Genomic DNA, 26,212 nt, shown 5'->3' with positions numbered 1-26,212 from the left:
TGGGGAGCCCTGCTTTAGACAGTACAATAATTATTGTATCTCTGCCAGGGCTCTTTTTGTAGAAAAAGCCCAGCAGGAACTCATTAGCATAATAGCCACACCCAACAGCAGGAACTCATTAGCATATTGGGCCACACCCCTGACAGCTCATTAGCACATTAGGCCACACCCCCATGTTACCAGAAGTGTGGTCATCCAGCCACACCCACCTTTTGCTTCTTATTCTGTTTCCCTTGTTTGTTGTCAAAACCCAGGGCTTTTTTTGTAGCAGGAACTCCTTTGCATGTTAGGCCACACATCCCTAATGTAGCCAATCCTAATGAGTTCCTGCTGTTGGGTGTGGCCTGTTATGCTAATGAGTTCCTGCTGGGCGTGGCCAACTTGGGAGCCAGCCGGGACTCCGTTCCTGTGCGTTCCTGCCCAAAAATAGCCCTGATCTGCCCCCCATGAGTTTAGGAAGTACTAGAGACAGGGACTTTTTTGTGGTAGCACCTTAGCTACGAAGCTTGCTATCTAGCTGTAAGCATCAGGTGAAATCACTGTTGTTTGCGTGTGCTTTTAGTTGGCTCGTTCCACCCTCCCCCATCGTCCCCCCCCCTTGTTCCCCTAGTTGGTTTATGTATTTACTTCATTTATACCCCACCAATGGAGACCCAAGGTGGCTTACATAATTGTCCTCTCTGGCATCATTCATTCATTCATTCATTCAGATTTTTACCCCGCCGTCCCGGCCAAAGCCGGTTCAGGGCAGCTTACATAAAAACAGGTAATTAAATTAAGAACATAAGTTGCAGTTAAAACAGATTATAAAATCATACTAAAGTGCTACTAGTCGTTAAGATTCGTACAACAGTAGCAGCCAGTAACCACTGTACTGTACATTTTATCATCGCAACAACCCTGTAAAGTGGGTTAGGCTGAGAATATGTGTGACTGACCCAAGGTTCCATGGCAGCAAGTTTTCATGGTGGAGTGGGGGTTCAAAACTGGTTCTCCCAGGTCCTAGCCCACCGCTCCAACCACTATACCACACTGGGTACTGTTTATTTTTGTAGTTGTAATCAGGGCTCTTTTTGTAGAAAAAGCCCAGCAGGAACTCATTAGCATATGGGGCCACACCCATGACAGCACAGCTCATTAGCACATTAGGCCACACCCCCATGTTACCAGAAGTGTGGTCATCCAGCCACACCCACCTTTTGCTTGTTATTCTGTTTACCTTGTTTGTTGTCAAAACCCAGGGCTTTTTTTGTAGCAGGAACCCTTTGCATGTTAGGCCACACACCCCTAATGTAGCCAATCCTAATGAGTTCCTGATGTTGGGTGTGACCTATTATGCTAATGAGTTCCTGCTGGGCGTGGCCAACTTGTGAGCCAGCCGGAACTCCGTTCCTGTGCGTTCCTCCCCAAAAATAGCCCTGGTTGTTTTTATTACCTGGTTGCTGACTTTACACTTTTTACCACCCCAGAGGTGAACAGCCCTCCTCCCAGCGACTAAACTGGTGCCAAGCAAAGGCGTACTTCTTTGTCTAGGCTTTCTGGTCAACAAAGAGTCAGTCTCGCATAGTGGTTAGATTGCTGGACTGGAAAAGAGGGCAGAAGAAAAAGGCAATAGAAACAGTTTCACATACAGGCTTCTGTTTAATTTGTTATCGTTTCCGGAAGATTTGTGTAGTACGTAAGGCGCTCAGCCCAAGAGATAGGTATCTGACTCCTCGTTTCTCGTCTTTGAACTTCGGTTTAATTGCAGGTCAACGAAATCGCTTTTATAAATACTTTAGAAGCCCAGAATAAGCGTCACGACGTTCTGTCCAAGCTCAAAGATAAGCTAGTTTTCTATTTAGTAGTCCACAAATAATTGTACAATAAAATCAGGGCTAAAGTTAACAAATGAAAAACAACCAGCAGCAATAGCACATTCGGTCTGTAGGAAATGCCCCCCCCCCAAAAAAACCCCAATAATCTAGTGTTTGAAAGCTTAAGAATAAAAGAATAATTCTCTTTAGGAACGTAAAAGAGTTTTGGAAGCAGAGCGTCAAGCCCGTGTGGAAGAGTTGCTAATGAGAAGAAAAGAGCAAGAAGCTCGTATTGAGCAGCAGCGCCAGGAGAAGGAGAGGGCCCGCGAAGATGCCGCTCGCGAAAGGGCCAGGTAGCTTACTCTCATCCCTCGGACTTTGCCGTAGCGACTGCTTTTATGGCTCATGATGGGTTAGAGATATGGCTTGACTTCATATTAGTCAAATTCTGGACTTCTGCAATGTGCCCTGTGCGGGGCTTGCCCTTGAAGGCTGTTCAGAAGTTAACAGTCCAGAATACAGAAGGCAGGATTTCTGGGGTTAGCTAAATGGATATATTAAAGCCAGTCTTGGATCATGACGGTTAACGTTATGTTTTTGTGACTTTATATTTTTAGTCAAATCCTGGACTACTGCAGTGTGCCCTGTGCGGGGCTTGCCCTTGAAGGCTGTTCAGAAATTTCAGTGGGTCCGGGCTACAGCAGCCAGATTGATTCCTGGGGTTAGCCCAAATGGGTATATTAAAGCTGATGAACTTTGTAGCTGCCAGTATGCTTTCTGGATGATTTCAGAGTGCCGATTCTTACCTTTGTAGACCAAGATACATGACAGAGCACTTTCTTTTTTGTGTTCCATCCCACCATCTGCCATTCATCTCTCCTGATACTAGGCTGGTGAACATCACTGAATATACTATTCTCAGGAATGGCTCTCGGTTTAAAGTAGTTTGTTACAGCTAGGTCCTCAGTCTTTTTGAAGAGAGCCCCGGTAACTCATTGGTCCACCCTGTTTCTTAACAAATAGGGTACCTTCTGATTGGTTTTGCTTTTATTTCGTATCTTCGTTTAAGTGAATTGTTTAGGGGGGAGTTCTTTACAGTTAGCCTTGTATGCATGTCTCTTTGAGAGCGTTGCTAACTGAAAACGAAGAAGCCTTCTAAATTAAGTATATTACCCACAGTCTGGTGTAGTGGTTAAGAGTGGCAGGGCCCCACACTGGGGACCCTAATCTGGAGAACCGGGTTTGCTTCCCCACTCCTCCTCCACATGAAGCCAGCTGGGTGACCTTGGATCAGTCACGGTTCTCTCACTCAGCCCCACCTACCTCATAGGGTGTCTGCTGCGGGGAGAGGAAGGGAAGGTGATTGTAAGCCGCTCGGAGACTCCTTTTGGTAGTGAAGGGTGAGGTATAAAACCAACTCTTCTTCTTAAGACATTTAATCACAGTCATAAAGGGTTAGAACAGCTTTTCTGCTCAATCACAACTAAGTTTCCTGCTTCATTGAAGGCTCCCCATCCCGCATGGCTTTTGTCCACACGGGGTCACCTAATTCCCAAAGCACAAGTCGTGTAGTGTTAGATCCTACCAGCTTTTCCACTCAACCGCAGTCAGTTTCCCTCTTCGTTGAATGCTCCCGTCCCACGTGGCTTTTGTCCACATGGGATCACCTGATTCCTGAAACCCAACTCATGTACCGTTGGATCCTGCCATTTTTTTCCACTCAAGTCACATCTGGTTTCCCTCTTCGTTGAAGGTCCCCATCCAACATGGCTCTTGTCCACACGGGGTCACCTGGTTCCCAAAGCACAAGTCATGTAGAGTTGGATCCTACCAGCTTCTCCATTCAGTTGCAACTGGTTTCCCTCTTCGTCCACATGGGACCCCACCTCATTTCTTTTTTTTAAAATAGTTTATTTAGCTTTTTCCATAACAAACAATAACACAAGATTATATCCATTTACATCATATTTTGGAGTTTCTTTATCCATTTTTTCCCCAACCAACTATCCACTTTCTGCCATCTTTTATTAAACACATTTTCATCTTTTCCCGACAAAATCATATTTACTTTGTCCATTTCTTTTATTTCTATAATTCTTGTTATTCATTCTCCTCTACTTGGAATTTTATCTGACTTCCAATGGGACCACCTCATTTCTGAAGCCCAAGTCATCTAGGGTTGGATCCTGCAAGCTTTTCCACTCTATCACATCTGGTTTCCCTCCTAAGGCCCCCATCCCATATGGTTTTTGTCCACACGGGATCACCCAATTCCTGATCACTACGATCCTGTCTTACCAACAGGGAGCCGTTGTGCAGAGCACCAAGTGGAAAAGTTGAAGCAAACCAGCCAGCACTTAGCTGGAGAACGTGGGCTGAACATGCACAACAGTGAGCCGCTCAGTACTTTAAGTAGGGAACAGCCATGCTTGTGATGCTAGGATGAGCACTAACCATCTGGAAGAATTCTGCCCTGTTGGGAATTACATCCCCACCTTTGGGGTGGGGGGGAAGTGTCCCGGAATACGTGCTCTTGTTTTTTTCAGCGAGACGTAAATAGCAGGGAAAGTTTCACACATCCATAGTGGCAATTAAGGCCCTGTTACGAAAGGATTAAAATCCGTGAAGCTGCCAGCTTGGATTCCTTCTGCCCTGATGGCGCATCGAACTCGATTATTGGAAATGTCTTGCATGTTATTTGTGAACGGCTTGAGTTTCAAAGAACAGGCGTGCAGAATTTTGCAGCATTTAGCTGCCTCTGTTCATGCAGCCTGACTATAAAGGTTAGGAGATTGCCACTATTTAATTAGCCTCTTCCCATAGATAGATAGATAGATAGATAGATAGATACAGGGCTATTTTTGGGCAGGAACACACAGGAACGGAGTTCCGGCTGGCTCCCAAGTTGGCCACGCCCAGCAGGAACTCATTAGCATAATAGGCCATACCCAACAGCAGAAACTCATTAGGATTGGCTACATTATGGCCTAACATGCAAAGGAGTTCCTGCTACAAAAAAGCCCTGGGTTTTGACAACAAACAAGGTAAACAGAATAACAAGCAAAAGGTGGGTGTGGCTGGATAACCACACTTCTAGTAACATGGGGGTGCAGCCTAGTATGCTAATAAGCTGTGCTGTCAGGGGTGTGGCCCAATATGCTAATGAGTTCCTGCTGTTGGGTGTGGCCTATTATGCTAATGAGTTCCTGCTGGGCTTTTTCTACAAAAAGAGCCCTGGGCACTTTAGTGCCTGGCTTCATCCTGTACCAGTTGAGATGTGGCATGTCTGGAGAGGAGAGGCACAGCAATGCCTGTGTGGGTTGTTTTTTGTAAAACATTTTCGTGTGTGAGTGTGTGCACCTGGAAGTCATGGTGACCTCTGGTAACTGACCCCTACTGGGAGCCTGGAGGATATCCAGAGAGGTGGCTGAATAAAGCCTGCCCCTGCCTCCCACCTCTGATATTCCAAGGAGGTCTCCCATCCAAGTGCTTGCCAGAGTGGACACTGCTTAGCTTCCAAGATCTGATGAGACCGGGCTTGCCCGGCCTACCCAGGTCAAGGCTGCAATGCCTGTTTTTGACTTGCTAGCTTGCGTGAGGTACAACTGATGTGGAGGAGAGTGGTGGCACCTTCTTTCTCTCTAGGTAGGTAGGTAGGTAGGTAGGTAGATAGATAGATAGATAGATAGATAGATAGATAAAAATCAGTTGTTTCTCCTGTTACTAAAATGAAAACAAATGGCGTGTATCCAGCCACCCACGCTCAGAAGTTTTCCTGTGTCCCTCTTCATTTCTGCAGCCCTTTCTGATCCCAGGAAAGATAATTTCTGGGACCGCAGGATCTATATGGAGGAGTGTGTGCGTGTTAAGTGCCCGTCAAAAATCAGTTGTTTCTCCTGTTACTAAAATGAAAACAAATGGCGTGTATCCAGCCACCCACGCTCAGAAGTTTTCCTGTGTCCCTCTTCATTTCTGCAGCCCTTTCTGATCCCAGGAAAGATAATTTCTGGGACCGCAGGATCTATATGGAGGAGTGTGTGCGTGTTAAGTGCCCGTCAAGCTGCTTTTGACTTATGGCAACCCCATGAATTAAATGTTCTCCAAAATGCCCTGTCACTAGCAGCCATTCTCAGGTCTTGGAAACCGAGGGCCTTTGTGGCTTCCTTCATTAAACCCATATGTGTTGGACTGAGTGTTGGACTGGATGGGCCATTGGCCTGATCCAACATGACATGTCTTATGTTCTTATGTCGGGTCTTCCTCTTTTCCCGCTGCCTTCAGCTTTTCCTAGCATGATTGCCTTTTCCAGTGACTCTCGTTTCCTCATAATGTGACCAAAGCACAACAGCCTCAGTGTAGCCATTTTAGCTTCTAGGGAGAGTTCTGGCTCGATTTGACCTAGAACCCATCAATTTGTCTTTTGGGCAGTCCACAAAACTCTCCTCCGCCACCACCGTTCGAAGAATCTACTTTCTGCCCGTCTGCTTTCTTCTCGGAGGAGTAATCAGTCTTTATGGCCCACGAACCATACAGAAGCAGAGCGAGCAACGTATTAATTCATTCACCTGAAATCATATCTTAACACACATCATTCAGTCCTCCTCTGCCTTCTCCGTCATCATGTGTACATTTTGGAAAAGATTTTTATTCTCCTTGTAAAAGCATCCATGCTTTTCAGAATCAATGAGATTGAATGTTCTGACCTCAGGCTTTAGCTGGTCTTCCCAAGTGTCAGGACTCAACCTGCAGGTGATCACTGAGCAGGGTCTCAGCTTCAGGAGCAGTCAAGGACTGGGCAGCAAAGTTCTGGAGCACAGAAGTTCTGAAGCACAGAAGCAGACAGGCTCTAGAGCCAAATCTAGAGTGTTGGACTGGATGGGCTATTGCCTGATCCAACATGGCTTCTCTGGTGTTCTTATGTCTGGGGCAGTGATGTTCTGTATTCTTGGTGCTTGGGAGGGGCAACAGTGGGAGGGCTTCTGGAGTTCTGGCCCCACTGGTGGACCTCCTGGTGGCACCTGGGTTTTGGCCACTGTGTGACACAGAGTGTTGGACTGGATGGGCCATTGGCCTGATCCAACATGACATGTCTTATGTTCTTATGTCTGGGGCAGTGATGTTCTGTATACTTGGTGTTTGGGAGGGGCAGCAGTGGGAGGTCTTCTGGAGTTCTGGCCCTGCTGGTGGACCCTCCTAATGGCACCTGGGTTTTGGCCACTGAGTGACACAGAGTGTTGGACTGGATGGGCCATTGGCCTGATCCAACATGGCTTCTTCTATATTCTTATGTCTTGGGCAGTTATGCTGTATTCTTGGTGCTTGGGGGGCAACAGTGGGAGGTCTTCTGGAGTTCTGGCCTCGCTGATGGACCTCCTGATGGCACCTGGGTTTTGGCCACTGTGTGACACAGAGTGTTGGACTGGATGGGCCATTGGCCTAATCCAACATGGCTTCTCTTATATTTGTATGTCTTGGGCAGTGATGCTGTATTCTTGGAGCTTGGGGGGCAACAGTGGGAGGTCTTCTGGAGTTCTGGCCCTGCTGGTGGACCTCCTGATGGCACCTGGGTTTTGGCCACTGTGTGACACAGGGTGTTGGACTGGATGGGCCATGGCCTGATCCAACATGGCTTCTCTTATGTCCTTACCTTGAAAGACAGTGACTTCAAGTATTTGTTGGGTTTTTGCATTTTGATTCCCAAATTTAGATCCTGGGAAGAACACTCTTAGTCACCCTCACTGGTAAAACACTTTCTATGCTCTCAAGGATTTACCATGTATCTACCGCCAGAGATATCCGTTGTCACAAATTGGCACTATTACAATAAACAGGGACATTGCCGCAGGCAGGGTGTCAAGCTAAGATTTGTTTCTCTTCAATATCCGCTTGCCATAATATTGGAGGGGGGAGGGAATTCCTGAGGGAAGTGCATGGGTTGTTTGGAGTGAATGCTTGTAGGAACCATAACCATGCTGTGACCCAGCACCGGTTCCCAAGGCAGTTGGCCTTGGAGTCTTCTCTGCCAGGCTAGGATGTAGATAAGGCGCCGTATATCTGTCAGGGTTGCCATCGTGACCTAGGGGCTGGATGATGACGTATGCATGAGATGTGGGATGTTGTTTGCCTTACTTATAACCAGTGTTCCCTCTAAGCTGAGTTAGTGTGAGCTAGCTCACAGCTTTTTAGCCTCCAGCTCACGGATTTTTATCTTAGCTCAGGAAGCATGGCTTCAGAGCAATCTAATTTATGCAGTAGCCAAATCGCTCGCTCACAATTTTAATGCCAGTAGCTCACGAATTAGAATTTTTGCTCACAAGACTCCACAGCTTAGAGGGAACATTGCTTATAACTGGGAATTTTTTGCGCCTTTCGTTAGTTCTGACACAGAGACCGTTTCCTAAAGTAAGCATAATCTCAATAAACTACCACTGCTTGAGCGTGTTGTGGAGAGTGTCTCAAGTGGGAGACCTGACACGGGGTAAGCAGGCTGGGCATCTTAAAAGCAGACAGAGGGTCTATGTTTCCACGATAGAACACATGCTTGGCATGCAGAAAGCCCAAGGTCCAGTCCTTGGCATTCCAGTTAAAAGATCTCAGATGTGGTCTACACCTGTAACGCAAGGAGGTGGTGGTAGAATCCTGAGTTGGTCAAGTGCACGATAAAGACTGATGTTTTCTGTACGTTCTCTCACATTTTTTTTAAAAAAATGATCTGCGAGTAAACATTCCGTCTGTTTAGAACTGGTTTGAATTCGTTCTTTGTATTCAGCTTTTCAACACGGTACTTCTTGTTTTGGTAGAGATCGAGAGGAGAGGTTAGCCGCCCTGACGGCCGCCCAGCAGGAGGCCATGGAAGAACTCCAGAAGAAGATCCAGCTGAAGGTGTACCCAGGGAGGAGGAGAATGTGGAGACTGCGAGAAAGACAGAGAGGAGTGAAGTAACTCGTACTCGTCTAGCAGTACACATGGCTGAAAGAGAGTGTGAGTGAACTCTCAAACGGCAGCTCTGAAGGGAACCAAGGCTGATGAGCTTCGTAACATCACACTGGACCGAATCCATGACCCAAGTGTACCCCTTCGGCAACAGAAGGCTGACACAAAGTGATATCGGGGGACAGTCTAGAGCTGTTTAGTACAAACAGACCCCAGTTTCAAGGCAGACGAAAAGTGCCGGCAGAGTATACTAAGCACTCATCTGGCCTCCCTGATCTTCCACGTTTGCTGAAATTTCTCTGGCTTTCAATTTTGATTACCATTATCCTTTCCAGTTAGGATTGCCGTCCCCCCGATAGGGGCATGGTTTTCCCCAATTTCCACCCCCTGATCCGCCTACCATCCGGCTGCTGGCGGGGGGCGCCCCTCCCCCCAAGAGCTCCCCAATGACCAACATGCTTGGTACGATGATGTCACCCAGATGTGATGTCATCGCGCTGGGGGGGATGTTTTAGATTCGGCCAAAAACGATGGTCGCAAGGTAAGGAGCCTCCATCCCCCCGTCGGCACAAGGTAGAAGAAGAGATTGGATTTATACCCCGCCCTTCACTACCCAAAGGTGTCTCAGAGCGGCTTACAAACTCCTTTCCCTTCCCCTCCCCACAATAGACACCCTGTGAAGTAGGTGGGGCTGAGAGAGCTCTTGACAGAAACTGCTCTTTTTCAAGAACAGCTCTTATCAGAACTACGGCTTGCCCAAGGTCATCCAGCCAGGTGCAAGTGGGGAATCAAACACGGTTCTTCCAGATTAGAGTCCACGTACTTAACCACTACACCAAACTGGCCAGGTAGGGACCTGGCAACCCTATTTCTAGTGGTTTTGTAACACAGGGAAAATAGGGACCTTGGCTCGCTTAGTCCTTGAATGCCCTTTATTTAGGGAAGATAGAGATGGATAACCCCATTGTTAGAAAAGGATGAGTTTATGAGCAACAATCAAAGTTTCTCCTTCCTTCTGAAGGATAAGGATCCAAATATTATTAAGTCCTTGGCCTCTTGTCTTTTAGTAAATCAGCATAAAATAAATATTAAACAACTTTTATAAATAGGGTGGGCTTTGAAAGGAAAAGGGAGAATTTCATTTATTTATTTTAAATAGCATGTTTACAATGAAGGCTATGACCGGTAAAGCTGTACCATTGAAGCAAGGAAGGGTGGCATTTATTCTTTCTGCCATTGTGGAGCTTCATTTAAATACTCTTCTGGCCACGGTTTATATATTCTCAAACACAATAGCTCAAAAGTGCGACAGATGGTCCCTTCATTAGCTAGTAGAAAAGAGCAAGAGTCCAGTACCACTTTAAAGATTAACAAAATATGTGGCCAGGTAGGAGCTTTTGTGAGTCAGTGCTCAATTCCTCAGTTTCCTATTTATTGGAAACTGGAGTGATTTCAGATGCCGAACGACATTAGCAGGCAAACAGCAATAGCAGGCGTGATTAGATTTAGGTGAGATATGCAGAGGGGTAATAGGTGTGGAGAAATCAGCATTGGTAACGAGACAGGAAACCTAGGTCTCGATTCGGTCCAGGTGGATGTATCGTCTTGAGCTTCATTATCATTTGCAATTCAGCACTTGCTAGTACGAGTCCAGAGGGAGCCATGGCAACTGTGCAGATCTTCTCAATGACAATACAGATACAGATTGCTAGATGTGCACATCTGTCTAGCAGTAGATACTCTTAGATTTGCTGGTGGCAATGGTTGCTACTCAGAGAGGTTAGGTACCCCCCCTTGGAAGTAAGGAGAAGGGATGATGTCACATTGGACAACCATGGGGCTTTTCTGACCTTCCAGAACCAAGAGGGAACGGGGCCTACGAGTTCCACTCCTTCTGGAACCATTTGGGAACCCTTTGAAAGGTGTCTTTGAGGAATTTAAAATAGCTTGATTAGTTAGTTCTAGGGTTTTTGCAAGTGTGTCATTTCTGGTATCGGTACTTGATGTCCGGTCGAGGACAGCAGTGTGGCGGTCCCACTTCTTGTCACTTCTGTGTCCTTATTCGGGTTTCTTCGGTTGTACCCAGCATGACGAGAGCATCCGAAGGCACATGGAGCAGATAGAGCAGAGGAAAGAAAAGGCCGCTGAGCTGAGCAGCGGAAGACACGCGAACACCGACTACGCCCCAAAACTGACGCCATACGAGCGGAAGAAGCAGTGTTCGTTGTGCAACGTCTTGGTAAGGTTACTGTTGCAAAGGGAATGTGTAGGGACTCAGGGCTATTTTTGGGCAGGAACGCACAGGAACGGAGTTCCGGCTGGCTCCCGAGTTGGCCACGCCCAGCAGGAACTCATTAGCATAATAGGCCACACCCAACAGCAGGAGCTCATTAGGATTGGCTACATTCGGGGGGTGTGGCCTAACATGCAAAGGAGTTCCTGCTACAAAAAAAGGCCCTGGGTTTGGACAACAAACAAGGTAAACAGAATAAGAAGGGAAAGGTGGGTGTGGCTGGATGAGCACACTTCTGGTAACATGGGGGTGCGGCCTAATGTGCTAATGAGCTGTGCTGTCAGGGGTGTGGCCCAATATGCTAATGAGTTTCTGCTGTTGGGTGTGGCCTATTATGCTAATGAGTTCCTGCTGGGCTTTTTCTACAAAAAGAGCCCTGTGTAGGGTACTCGATACTTTGTGATTCTGGGGATGAGTGGAATGCTGGAGAAGTAGGGAAGGGACGTGGCTTAGTGGTAGAGCCTCTGCTTTGCATGCAGAAGGTCCCAAGTTCAATCCCCGGCATCTCCACTGGTGGACCTCCCGGTGGCACCTGGGTTTTGGCCTCTGTGTGACACAGAGTGTTGGACTGGATGGGCCACTGGCCTGATCCAACATCGGCTTATGTTCTTCATATCACCTGAGCCATGAATTCATTATGTGGTGTTAGGCAGGCCCATATTCAGCATGCCCCTGTCTATGATGTAGAGGGGATACAAATGCCTGCCAGGTGTTTTTAGAAAGTGGGCAGGGCCGAGTGGGGCTTTTGCCCAGCAAGGCTTCTGATTGGCCGTCGGAGATTTCATTGGCTGTGCAGACGTTGCTTTCGTCACCGTGTGACTGAAGGTAAGTTGCGGCAGCCGTTTTGTGGCTGGCTCTGCTTCCCGTGGAAGCCGTTTTGTGGCTGTGCCCACCGTGCGATGTCAGAAGTCCAAAGGTGCCCAAGCCCGGGACCCACTGCTGTAGGGTTTTCAAGGCAACCGACGAACAGTACTCGTTTGATATTGCCTTCCTTTGCGTAGCAACCCTGGACTTCCTTGGCTGCCTCGCATCTAAGGACCAACCCCGCTGAGCTTTCAAGATCTGATGAGATTGGGCTGGTGTTATGTATTAGGTCTAGAACATTTCAGGACTATCCACCAGAGACTGGCTGAGCTTGAAGCTCTAGAACAATAGCCCACCAGGACTCTGGAAGTGACCAATGAGAAACTAATGTGTCCTTCCACAGCTGCAAGTGTCCTTCCACAACTGGAAAAGACTGATCCAATTACCTTATTTATTTTACTGTTATGTAAATAGCCTATTGTTGGGAGTTGGGTGTGTTTGGTTGTGGGTTTTGCGTGCTATTTAAAAGGGTGTTGCCCTGGTGTTTCAGTCTTGTTCCTGAAATCACTTAATAAAGTAGAGCTGTTCACTGCAATGCGTCTCGAACCCAGTACTTCACAGCTAGCCTGGGCCATCCAGGTCGTATGCTAACAAAAAGGAAGGGAAGGGGGAAGGGGAAAAAGGGGGGGGGGAGAAAACTCAACCCAAAAAGTTGCTATGGATCCACAAGGGTTAAGCTTGTGGGCCTCCAGTTTAGCCAAATAAAGCCCACCAATAATTCTGGTATGGTGATGGTATTCCAGCTGAGCTATTCAAAGTCTTAGAAGAGGATGCTGTTAAAGTTCTGCACTCCATTTGCCAGCAAATTTGGAAAACGCAACAGTGGCCACAGGATTGGAAAAGATCAGTATACATTCCAATCCCAAAGAAGGGCAATGCCAAGGAATGTTCAAACTATCGCACAATTGCACTCATATCACACGCTAGCAAGGTCATGCTCAAGATCCTACAAGCTAGGCTTCAACAGTACGTGGATAGAGAACTACCAGAAGTACAAGCTGGGTTTCGAAGAGGTAGAGGAACTAGAGATCAAATTGCCAACATTCGCTGGATTATGGAGAAAGCAAGAGAGTACCAGAAAAATATCTACTTCTGCTTCATTGACTATGCTAAAGCTTTTGACTGTGTGGATCACAACAAACTATGGCAGGTCCTTAAAGAGATGGGAGTACCAGACCACCTCACATGTCTCTTGAGAAACCTGTATAAGGGCCAAGAAGCGACAGTTAGAACCGGATACGGAACAACTGATTGGTTCAGCATAGGAAAAGGAGTACGACAAGGATGTATACTGTCACCTTGCTTATTTAATATATATGCAGAGTACATCATGCGAAATGCTGGCCTGGATGAATCACAAGCGGGAATTAAGATTGCTGGGGAAAAGATCAATAACCTCAGATATACAGACAATACCACTCTGGTGGCAGAAAGTGAAGAGGACCTTAAGAGCCTCTTGCTCAGGGTAAAAGAGGAGAGCGCAAAAGTGGGCTTGAAGCTCAACATCAAAAAAACTAAGATCATGGCATCCGGCCCCATCACTCCTTGGCAAATAGAAGGGGAAGTCGTGGAAGTAGTGACAGACTTCACGTTCCTGGGATCCCAGATCACCGCAGACTGTGACTGCAGCCATGAAATTAAAAGACGCCTGCTCCTTGGGAGGAAAGCGATGGCGAACCTAAACAGCATGATAAAAAGTAGAGACATCACCCTGCCAACAAAAGTCCGCATGGTCAAAGCAATGGTATTCCCAGTAGTCATGTATGGCTGCGAGAGTTGGACTATAAGGAAGGCCGAGCGCCGAAGAATAGATTCTTTTGAACTATGGTGCTGGAGGAGACTCTTGAGAGTCCCTTGGACTGCAAGAAGAACAAATCAGTCAATCCTAAAAGAAATCAACCCTGACTGTTCCCTGGAAGGCCAGATAATGAAACTGAAGCTCAAATACTTTGGCCACCAAATGAGAAGGGAGCACTCACTGGAGAAGACCCTGATGCTTGGAAAGATTGAAGGTCAAAGAAGACGGGGACGGCAAAGGATGAGATGGTTAGACAGTGTCATCGATGCAACGAACATGAAGTTGAGCCAACTTCAGAGGACGGCAGAAGATCGGAAGGCCTGGCGAGAGCTCGTCCATGGGGTCGCGAAGAGTCGGACTCGACTGTACGACTGAACAACAACAACAAGTTTTAAAATGTGTACACCTGAATAAATTTTGCATTTTTATAATATTTAGAGTCAGCTTAACCCTTGTGGATCCATACCATCCAGGTCGTAGCCTTACTTAATCATCCTCTCCGGAAGATGTTTGATTTATTTATTTGACTGTTGTAAGCTGCATGTAGAGACTTAGTAGACTGTGCTTTGTTTTCCTAGATTTCCTCGGAGGTCTATCTTTTCAGCCACATTAAAGGGAAAAAACATCAACAAGCGGTGAGAGAGAACAGCAGTATCCAAGGGAGGGAACTTTCGGATGAAGAAGTGGTACGTGCTAATATATATATTTTCATTCCTCTCCCCCCCCCCACCCCCGGTACTATCTTTGCAAAATAGTAAAAAGCCCAGGAGCACCTTTAAGACTAACAAATTTTATTGCCGCATAAGCTTTTCAGAAACACAGTTCTCTTCATCAGATGCATGGAGGTTATGAAGACACTGGCCAGAGATACGTAGGTGGCAAGGGGAGGGGAGGATGCAGAAAGTGCCATGTAAATAATGTCGAGACAGTGTGTGGCTGCAATAAAGAAGGCCAATGCTATGCTGGGGATTATTAGGAAGGGTATTGAAAACAGATCAGCCAATATCATAATGCCCCTATATAAATCAATGGTGAGACCTCATTTGGAATACTGTGTGCAGTTCTGGGCACCACACCTTAAAAAGGATATTATAGCTTTGGAAAAAGTGCAGAAAAGGGCAACTCGAATGATAAAAGGGTTGGAACACTTTCCCTATGAGGAAAGGTTAAAGCACTTAGGGCTCTTTAGCTTGGAGAAAAGACGACTAAGGGGTGACATGATCGAGGTTTATAAGATTATGCATGGGAAAGAGCAGGTAAAGAAAGAGGTACTTTTCTCCCTTTCTCACAATACAAGAACCCGTGGGCACTCCATGAAATTGCTGAGCGGTCGGGTTAGAACGGATAAAAGGAAGTACTTCTTCACCCAAAGAGTGATTAACACATGGAATTCACTGCCACAGGAAGTGGTGGGTGCTACAAGCATGGACGGCTTCAAAAGGCTCTGGGGCAAGTGATGTTCTGTCATCTTGGTGCTTGGGGGGGGGGGTCAACAGTGGGAGGGCTTCTAATGTCCTGGCCCCACTGGTGGACCTCCTGATGGCACTGGTATTTCTGGCCACTGTGGGATACAGAGTGTTGGACTGGATGGGCCTTTGGCCTGATCCAACATTGGCATCTCTTATGTTCTTATATTCTTAAGGCCGTTACAAAAGTCATGAAAAAGGTGGGGGGACTGTCTGTCGGCAAGGAGAGGTCTTCCACCCAGGGCTTGTGAAAGTGAGGCATCATTCGCACGACGCTTTCTGCATCCTCTCCCCCCTCTCCTCACCACCGCTCCTGTGCGCTCCTGCAGCAAATGACCCCTGCACCAAAAACATAAAAACGTTGGTTAGATAGGAGGGATCATAGAGGGAAAGCTAAATGAAACAAAACAGCCTGCACCCGCTGGCAAAAGGCAGCAACAGAAGGGGGCAGACAGAGTTCTGGAGCCTTGGTGCCATGACCGAAGAGGCCCTCTCCTGGGCTGCCACCCACCTAATCTCTGAAACCGGGGGCATCCAAATTATGCCCTTCCAAGATGGCTGTATTGGTCAGGCGGGTTCTTGGGGAGTAGGGTGTCCTTCAGATATGTTCGTCCCAAACCATACAGGGCTTTGCAGGAAAAATCCTCTAACCAACTTTGCTGTGTTCATTGGAATTGGGAAGATCTGTACTTCTCGTCCTTTTGCTCCTCTTTGGCTTCCAAAGAGCCCGAGAAAGAACCGATGGGGGGCAAGCTTATATTTCCCAAGGACCTGCGCTGTTTTATCAGTCTCTCCCACACGTTTCTATCCTACCCTTCTTCCAAGTTGCACAAATCAGTGTGCACGATTCTCCCTTGCTCACTTTATCCTCACTACAACCCTACGAGGGTAGGTTAGGCTGTGACAGAGTGGCCGTCTACATGGGTGCAGATTTGAATCCAGGTCTCCTAGTCCACTCCTGCCAACCTAGCAGTTTGAAAGCAAGAAATTGCAAGTAGATGAATAGGTACCGCTTCGCTGGGAAGGTAACAGCATTCCGTGTGCCTTGGCATTTAGTCATGCTGGCCACATGACCACAGAGAAGTCTTCGGACAGCGCTGGCTCTTCGGCTTGGAAACGGAGATGAGCACTGTCCCCTAGAGTCGGATTCAACTGGCTTTTGAGCAAGAGAAACCTTTACCTTTACTTCTAGTCCAGCCCTCTAGCCAGTGGTGACACAGTGGTCTTTTTCCCCATTTTTTAATAAAAGTTTATTGAAAATTGTAAAAAAATTATAACAATCAGAACATCAATATTAGAATTACAACAATAATACAATATTACACCAACAGCATCTTAAGACAGCAGTCTTTAAACAACCTGTAAGCAATACATACAAAACGAATGCAACTATTACCAAGCAATTTTAGGAAAATGCAGTCTAAATAGCACAACTTTCAAGCTAAAAAGTATATGTAAGAATATGATTATAGTACTTCTATTCCACATCACTTCAGAGGAGAGACAATATATAATGGTGCTGTTGTTCCAGACCATAATTTTTCAACTGCAAATCCTGGGCTGTGAAATCCAAAAAGGGAAACCATTTTTCGGTTAGCTTAGAAAGACCAAGATGAGGTTCAGATGGGGAGACGGAATCTCCAATTTTATCCATTATTAAAAAAAAAAATCCCAGACTATGGTTGGTAAAGATGGATTTTTCCATTTCACCCATGGTGCATCACCCCAAGGGATGCACATGACAGGACAAGTGTTGTTTAATGCTCACAAGAGTGCTGTGTGTTGCTGCACCTCTGGGTCGTCTGGTTTTGCTCGTATCTCAGTAGCATCAAAGCAAACCACTAGCTCAGAGGTCCCCATCTTTTTGATCCTGTGGGCACCTTTGGAATTCTGACAAAGGGTGTTGGGCGCAGCCACAAAATGGCTGCAACAGGAGGCGGAGCCACAAACGGGGGAAGCCCAAGTGCACGGGAGAAGAGGGGCAATTTAAAAAAAAATACACTGGGGAAGAGGAGCGAGAGAGAATGAAACCAATACCGGTGGCAGCTGCCTCTGGGAAAACATTATTTTAATCTGCACCACCAATCAGATCTCCAGTGGCCCCTTAGAAGCCCTGCTAAGCAAGAGCCCCAAATTACCAATCCACTTCTAAAAATACTTGGCGGGCACCAGGAAGTGTGTCGCCAGGCACCATAGTGCCTCGGGCATCACACTGGAAACTCCCGCACTAGCTGTTCGGTTCATCAAACTTTCTGTTTTCAGTAGGAGAGTTTTTAAAACACCAGTTCGTCGAACTTTCTGTTTTCGGTAGCGGAGTGTTTTTTTGAGCGGTTTTTAAAGCATCAGTGGGCCTAAATGCGACGGGCTGATAGGATTTATTTTTAATTCTGTGCACTGGGCAATATTTGCACTTGTTTCCAAAGAAAACACAAATGGCTTTGATAGTTTTATTTTTACCTGTGTTTTTGAAAATTACGTATGTTTGAATGAGGTTTCCACTTGTCGCAGGGGTTCCATTTTATATTTAATCAATGGAGGTACCTGCAGTGAACACACTTAAAGTTATTACTTGTCATTTCTGACGTCTTTATATTAAATGGCCCTTCTCCTTTTGACGTATAAGATTTTATTTATACCACCTCTGACCTAATAAAATTTCACCTTTGGCCTTCTGCACTTGACACTTTAGATAACATACACTTGATCTTTGACACATTTTGTTGTGAGCTCAGCCCGAATAATGGCTGCTTGTCTGGAGAGAAAGCTTTCTTGAATAGAAACCTCACCCCAAGGTTTTCGTTTTTCTTTTCTTTTTAAGCTGCCACAAGAACTAGTAAAATTTGCTTGCCACGGATTACTGGAAAATCCCGTTGGCAAAAATTTATCTGTGTTTACTTCATTTGTAGACTGTCTCGCTGAGATTAAAGGCAGATTACACAATTAAAGCAATGCAGTAAGAACAGCGTAAAATACAACTGTGAATAAAACTGGATTACAAACACAGAGAGAGCAGTGCACCAAAAACACTATAATATGTGCGATGTAACTGTATAGTGTTTACAAACAAGGCAACAGAGCCGGATGTCAACATTTCCGAACAATTCAGTAACTAAAATGCAATTTTAAAACCTTTGTAATACACAAGAGAAGTGAAAACTGCCTAAAATTTCTCAGATGTTGACAATACCCTCCCAGAAAGCCAGCATGGGGGTAGTGGTTAGAGTGTCAGACTACGATCTGGAAGACCCAGGTTCGAGTTCTCATTCTGCCATGGAAGCTCGCTGGGTGACCTTGGGCCAGTCACACACTCAGGCGAACCTACCTCACATGATTGTTGTGAGGATAAAATGGAGAAGAGGAGAATGATGCAAGCCATCTTGGGTCCCCACTTGGGAGAAAGGAGGGGTACAAATAGGGTTGCCAGGTCTATCTTCCACCCCCAGCGGGGGACTTTGGGGGTGTTCCTGGAGGGGGTGGGGCATCCCCAACATGATGACGTCACGTTGGGGGACATCTGCGGCCCCCCACCCACCCACCCGTGCGCTGGATCTCCAGAAACGGCAGTTCCCTGCATTTAAAGTAGCCGGCAGCCAGCGTTTCCCCTTTAAGAGCAGCTGCGTTTCCCTTTTAAGAACGAAACTGGCTTTTCCCTGCAAGCTTGCAGAGTTCGCGCTTGGGTTGAAACATGGGTTGCACACACTTAAAGGGAGAGAGATGGGTGTCTGTGGGTGTTGGGGGTGGGAATCCCCTCAAAAAACGGGGGACCTCTGGCAAACCGGGGGGTTTGGCAACCCTAGGTACAAATGAAGTAAATATACACATAAATAAAAGCCCAGGAGACTCCCCAGTCAAAGTTAACTGCGTTAGAAACTGTCCTAAAAAACTCTTAGGAATCAAAATCATAGTTGCAGCATTAGAAACCATTCAGTAATGTTGCTTTCGTATTGTACAGATTGGATCGTTTTACTGCCAGGAGAACATCAGGGAATCTCTCATGAAAACGTTTAGCTAGGTAAATCGTGGGAGGCTGATTTTGTATGTAGGCTGAAACAGGCGTGTAGTTGTGCTGGGGCTTTTGGAGGCTCTCTCCCTTTTCTTAAAGGCACAGCGCCAGAAGAATTTCTCCTGGAAATGCTTTTTTCACTCATTTTTAAACATTTTTTAAAGGTGTGCACTCCTTTAAGCAGACTGGGGTGCCGTAGTTGACTGATGCCTGCACTGAGCAAGGGGGTTGGAGTAGGTGACCTCTAGGATCCCTTCTAACTCTGTGTCAAGAAACTGGTCTCCTTTAAGAGAGTTTTTTCCCGCCTAAGTGTTAGATTTCTTGACTTTCTTGAATTATATTATTTAACTGTTGTACACCGCCCTGAGCCCATCTGGAGAGGGCAGTGTATAAATCGAATAAAATAAATAAATAAGTAAGTAAAATAAATATAGAAGTCATCACCTCCACCTGGCCGGCTTGTTCTCATGATTGTTGCTTAGACTGGCAGAAGTGATTAACTTGCAGCAGCTGAGAACTGTCATCGAAAGCGGTTGACAGCTTGCAGTTTAGAGATCTGTCCTGGTCACAGCTTTCGATGGGCTACAATGGCTTTTCCTTCTGCACTGAGAACTTCAGCCCCACCAGGAAAAAAATTTGTCCCACAAGCCACAAAATCCTGACTACGGGCCTGGGCTGAAAGCCAGCTTGGGATTGTATGACAAGAGGCTCCAAAAGCATAAGCGGTGGTGATGGAGAGCCAGCGGATTCCCCCTCCCCATTCCATCATCCGAGCAGAGCGTAGAAACACAGCCTTATGATGACGATGCATAAAGCATGCTCAATAGTAGCTTATTTCCCTTCTTCAGTATGGCGGTGGAAGGTGTTGTCAAATTACAGCTGACTCATGGCGACCAAGCAGAGTTTTCAAGGCAATAAACATTCAGTCTCCCATCCAAGTACTAACCAGTCTGGGGCAAGTGATGCTCTGTATTCTTGGTCCTTGGGGGGGGGGCAACAGTGGGAGGGCTTCTAGGGTCCTGGCCCCACTGCTGGACCTCCTGATGGCACCTGGTCTTTTTGGCCACTGAGTGACACAGAGTGTTGGACTGGATGGGCCATTGGCCTGATCTTATGTTCTCTTATGTTCTTATGTGTTTTATGTACTTTATTTTATGTATGTCAATGTATGTTATTTACATTGTAAGCTGCCTTGAGTTCCATAAGAAAGATGGCTAACAGATATTTTAAATAAATAAATTGCCTTTCAAACCTCTCTCCATCATAGTTCCACTTGGAAGCTGTTGATTCTCACATGGCGAGAAAGCTGGCAAAAATACCCAGGAGAGAGCAACTGTGGCTTGGGTGGCATCACTTATAAATGATACTTTATTCAGTCTTTAAGAAGTTATCATTAAAAACAAAAAACATTCAATTGTCAAATTATCAAAAAAAAGAAAAGAATCTGCAACTATTATAAAACTCCCCAACTATCCGCCCAAATCTTTGAAATGCAGTCCCTTCGGCAGCAAGGAAAAGTAACTTTGTGCAGCACGGAAGTTCTGTTGAAAGCCGTGTCTTAATGAACGAGCGAGCGTACGCTTTGTGTAAAAAATGATGTTCTAATGGAGGGGGTTGATTAAAGTAATTGATCTAAACGAAAGGCTCAGCAGTCTAATTCGTCTTGATCAAAATTAAGCAGTCGGGACACACAAACTTTTACCTATGTAGGAATTACACGGCAAGGTCGAGCGGACAAATATTAGTTTCTCTGTCACCGCCTTGCTGATCATAAAAGCAGGACTTTGTGCTTGTGTCTTGGAGAAAGCTCTATCTGTAAGGATCTCCTTTGATAGACGTTAAAAACACCCAGTGGGCTAATTCAGGGTTCCCCAACGGTGTGCCCGTGGGCACCATTATGCCTTTCCTGGTGCCCACTGTTTACATTTAGAAAGTGGGAGGGGCTGATGGAATATTTGCCCAACAGGGCTTCTGATCTGGCCCGTAGCTACAGTGGGGCATCCGGGGCCCAGCCCCCTGACTTACCGACAAGCCCCCCACCCGACTTCCCATTCAGCCCAAGCGCTCCCTTGGAGGTGTGTGCAGGGGTGTGTGTGGGATGCCCCCTGACTTATTTAAATGCCCCCCAAAATTTAAAAAAGTCCTGGCTGCTGGCCTGCTTCTGATTGGCTGTGCAGACTGAAAGCCATCCTGTTAAGTAGAGGTCCTTCCTGAAGAATTATTATTAGAATTTTAGAAAAGCGCACCCCTGACATTTCGTGGTTGGCTCCACTACCTGTGGCAGCCATTTTGTGGTTGCGCCCACCACCCTGGGCTAATTCTTACTTTTAAACTGAATATATTGTTTAAAATATTTTTCTTGCAGGCATACAGCTGCTGCCAAAGCAGTTTCTTTAAAATCTGTGCAGCCAATCAGCTCTCCAGTGGCCTGTCAGAAGCTCTGCTGGGCAAAAGCCTCACCTTGTCCTCCCCACTTTCTGAAAACACTTGGTGGGTGCTAAGAAAGGGGTCAGTGTTGAGGAACCCTGGAATATACCTATGAAGCTACTGTGCGCCGAACCAGTTGACACCCCCCCCCAAGCTCAGTACTTGTCATGTGACCAACAGGGGCTCTCAGGGGTCCTAATCAGTGAGAGGTTACTTAAGGTCCTTTTAACTGAACCATAGAATCACAGAGTTGGAAGTGGGCCATACAGACCCTCTAGTCCAGTGGTGGCGAACCTATGGCACGGGTGCCAGAGGTGGCACTCAGAGCCCTCTCTGTGGGCACGCGTGCCATCGCCCCAGCCAGGCCCAGACCATCATAAAAGTGTCGAGGTCTCTGCCAAATAATTTTAAGTAAATGAAAGCATTTGGGATGGCTTTCCTTACTTTGTTTGGATCCTCTTAAGTTAATGTATGAGTGTTTTTTTCTAAAGTAAAACCTCAGTATTCAGGTTAATTTGCCATGTTGGCACTTTGCGATGAATAAGTGGGTTTTGGGTCGCAGTTTGGGCACTCAGTCTCTAAAAGGTTCGCCATCACTGCTCTAGTCCAACCCCCTGCCCAATGCAGGACCAGCCTGAAGCATCCCTGACAAACATTCATCCAGCCTCTTCTTGAAAGCTGTCAGTGAAGGGGAGCTCACCACCTCCCTAGGCAGCTGATTCCACCTTTGAACCATTCTGACCGTGAACTGACCATTGTCAAAGACTGAACGAGGGACTGTTTGCCTGCAAAGCACGTGATATACCTCAGAACTATGACCTCTTCCCCTTTCTCCGAAAAGAACTATGACCTCTTCCCCTTCCCCAAAGAGCTGTGAATTATCTGACCCCGTTCCACATTTGGAGGGTCCCCAGCTGAGGCTAAGGTCCTCACCTTCTGCTGGAGCTTACGGGCAGGCGGGATGGCCTTCTCCCTGCGTGTAGCCGTGGAGGTCCGACTTCAATAGATTGCATAGCTGGAGAATACAGCTGGCCCACGTCTCTGCTGAATCACTGCTTTGTTGAAACCGTTTTCTAAAACTTCAGGGACAGACAAAAGGAAATACTGCCTTACACAGAGAGCGATTAAAACGTGGGATTCGCTGCTAGAGGGTACAGTGATGGCCACAGGAATAAGCAGCTTTGAAAGGGGGTCGGATGGATTCATGGAGGATAAGTCGTTCAGTGGCTGCTAGCCCTGGTGACTGAGAAGAACCTCCACATCCAGAGGCGCTCAGCCTCTGAATCCCAGAGCCAGGAGGCAACCTTGGGAAGGCCTCTGTGCCCTGTTGTTGGCCGCCCAGAGGAACTGGTTGGCCACTGTGTGAGACAGGATGCTGGACTAGATGGGCCACTGGTCTGATCCAGCAGGGCTCTTCCTATGTTCTTGTGAAGGCCTCGGCCTCTATGTTCTGTTCTTGGCCGTCCAGAGGAACTGTTTGGCCACTATGTGAGACAGGATGCTAGACTAGATGGATTATTGGTCTGATCCCATAATGTTCTTATGATCACGTTCTGATTTTGAATATATTTTACAATATTTGTGTCCAGACTTCCAGGTCTGAAATTTTCAGGGGAGCGCGGGGGCGAAGAAAAACTGCAGTAATAAAGGATCGTCTGTTAAAAAAATTATAAGTAAATCTTTCTAAAAGAATAAATCATTCTATTAAGCAGTATTTAAAGGGAAAGCTTAAGTGTAATGCAGCTCAGTGATCGAAAGCTTGGGAAGATAAGGGTATTCTGAATCGTGGAAGGGGCATGACGTTCAATAAGGTAGGCATTGACTCTGGGAAGGGTGTTCGACCACAGTCAGGGTGCCACCGCAGCAAAGACCCTGTTAAGAAGCTATTTGACCACTGACTGGTGGGCACTCAGAGAAGTGCCCTCATTTGAAACTCTCAACCAATGGGCACGCATGGTAGAGGGCAGTCCTCCATGTACCCTGGTCCCAAGCAATGCTCCCTGGAAGCTGTGGTGTTTTGTGAGCAAAAATTCTACCTTGTGAGCTACTGGCATTAAAGTTGTGAGCGAGCGATTGGGCTACTGCATAAATCAGTTTGTTCTCCACTGGTTGTGTCGTGGTACATTCTGTACTTCTGGGATAAGCTCCTCCCCTTCCTTTAGGGTCGGCTTCAGGCTTTGATCCCGGCGGGGAGGGGCTTATCCCCATGCTGACCATCCAGTTCTTTGCCGGCCCTGCTTCCAGCAGGACGGGTTCAGGCGGCGCTGCAAAGCGCGAGGCACGAACAAAGAAAACAAAGAAGAAAAAGGAACGTTGCTGCCTAGTCGCAGCCAGAGAAAACAGCGCACAACTCTGCTGGCCTTACCCACCTAAGAGGTGGAGGGTCTGCAGAAACCTTCCGTTCTGGAGCCCCATCCTTCCGGAGCTAAGACAAAAATGTGTGAGACAGAGGCTAAAAAACTGTGAGCTAGTCGGTAGTTCAGCAGTTCGAGACCCGAGTGTGCCGCATGACGGAGTGAGCTCCCGTCTCTAGTTCCAGCTCCTGCCAACCTAGCAGTTCGAAAGCAAGAAATTGCAAGTAGATGAATAGGTACCGCTTCGGTGGGAAGGTAACAGCGTTCCGTGTGCCTTGGTGTTTAGTCATGCCGGCCACATGACCACGGACACGTCTTCGGACAGCGCTGGCTCTTCGGCTTGGAAACGGATATGAGCACCGCAACCCTAGAGTCGGACTCGACTGGCTTTCGAGCAAGGGAGACCTTTACCTTTACCTAGATCCCACTAACTCAGCTGAGAGGGAACACTGCTCGCCTTTCATGCCAGCGGGGACTCAGAGTGGCTTACACTGGCCCCAAGCCATGTCAGGTTTTATTGGCAAAATCCTGAATTTCAAATTGTCTCTGGAAATAAGCTGGAAGCCAGTCAAAGAGCTGTCGACATTATTTATTTAGAATATTTTGGGGGGGCATTTTGTTTGTGTGTGGGCATGTGCCTGGAAGTCACGGCGACCTCTGTCGACTCCTACTGGGGCACGGAGGACGTTCAGAGAAGTGGCTGGATAGCCTGCCTCTGGCCTCCCGGCCCTGGTATTCTCTGGAGGTCCCCCATCCACATACTTGCCATGGTCGGCTTTGCCTAGCGTCTGAGATCTGATGAGATCGGGCTTGTCTCGGCTCTCCAAAACATTTTTATGCCCCCATTCCACCCAGTCAGGGTCCACGAGGCGGTGAACACGAAAAAAAAAAACATTCAAACATCTGAGCAATTAAAATAAAGTTAAAATTATAAAACAGTTCAACTAGAAGAACATAAGCAAACGACACTAGGAGGCGGGCCAGTAGGCTGTTGGGGGTAGACCAGACAAAACAAAAAAGTGTTCGTGTGCTGATGAAAGACAGAAGAGGGCAACCTGGATGGTGAGAGGGTTGGAATCCAAGTCTTATGAGGAAAGGCTGAAGGAGTTGGGTCTGTTTAGCCTGGGAAAGAGAAGGCTTAGAGGGGACACGATTGCAGTCTTCAAGTATCCGAAGGGCTGTCATGTCGAAGATGGAGCGGATCTATTCTCTCTTGCTCCGGATTGCAAGACTAGATCGAATGGGTGGGAATGACAAGGGAGTCGTTACCGGCTAAATATCAGGAGAAACTTTATAACTGTAAGAGTGGTTGAGCAGTGGAACTGACGTCCTCGGGAGGTGGTGGATGCTCCTTCGCTGGACGTTTTCAAACAGAGGCTGGACGACCATCTTTCGGGTATGCCGTAGGGCTATTTTTCGGCTGTGCTCCTGCAGAGTGCAGGGGGTTGGACGAGATGACCTGCAAGGTCCCTTCCAACTCTAACATTCTATGATTCTGTGACACCAATAGAGGGAGACAGATCAGTCTCCCTGGGGAGGGAATTCCAATGTTTTGGTGCCGCGACCAAGAAGGTCGTTTTTCGGATTCCCATCCGTCTAGCTTCAGATGCTGGTGGCGACCAAAGCAGGGCCTCCAGAGATGACCGATGAATACTGAGTGTACATTGAGAATTAGAACCTCTGGCTGCCAGACAATCTTAGACTCTCCTGGCTATACTGCACACAAGGCCATATGATTATTATTATTATCATCATTATCACTGGCAAATCATGAGAGCCAGCGGTTGTCAGCAAGCTGCCAGATGTTTTCCTACTTTCACTTTCATGCGCATTGCTTCCCTTGCGCTTAATTGCTTGCCACAGCAACACGTATCTTTCAAGGCCGCAGGAGGAGAGCTGCTGTAGTAGTTGCTTGGGTTATCCCTTGGATGAGTCGTGGGAAGTTTTACCTGTTTATGCTTATGTGTACTGTTAGTTCCCAGGCCTATTGCCGCTTGCGGGAACTCCCGCAATTGGGTCCTGCTGATTTGAATGTGCTATATCCTGACATGCTCTCGGGTTCCCCGTTATTCCTAACAGTGTTCCTGCCAACGCACCTTTAGCTTCAATAAAAGTAAAACCTTTCTACAAGTGTGTACTTCGTTGTTGCTGGGGGGACCTGACAGCGGTGTGTAGTAGTCAGACTACGACCAGGGGGCCCCGAGTTCAAGCCCCGCTCCCCGGGTGTCGCTTTGGGCCAGTCGTGTTCCCTTAGCCTGGAGCTCCACGGAGGAACGGC

The 26,212-nt window shown here is 47.0% G+C and overlaps 1 protein-coding gene across 1 annotated transcript in view; it reads left to right on the top strand.

The window, feature by feature from the left end:
- SCAPER (S-phase cyclin A-associated protein in the ER) overlaps positions 1-26,212 on the top strand; it is a gene marked incomplete at its 5' end in the record, with an annotated part of 174,582 nt that overhangs the window by 4,928 nt on the left and 143,442 nt on the right. The window contains 5 exon segments of the mRNA XM_015412282.1: positions 1,751-1,882; positions 1,992-2,149; positions 8,597-8,678; positions 10,816-10,968; positions 14,263-14,370. Of these exon segments, the coding sequence (XP_015267768.1) occupies positions 1,751-1,882; positions 1,992-2,149; positions 8,597-8,678; positions 10,816-10,968; positions 14,263-14,370 (633 nt within the window).

The sequence above is a fragment of the Gekko japonicus genome, unplaced genomic scaffold (assembly GCF_001447785.1).
Source record: "Gekko japonicus isolate JY-2015 unplaced genomic scaffold, Gekko_japonicus_V1.1 scaffold3138, whole genome shotgun sequence".
NCBI lineage: Eukaryota > Metazoa > Chordata > Lepidosauria > Squamata > Gekkonidae > Gekko > Gekko japonicus.
This window is presented reverse-complemented; position numbering and strand designations above follow the sequence as displayed.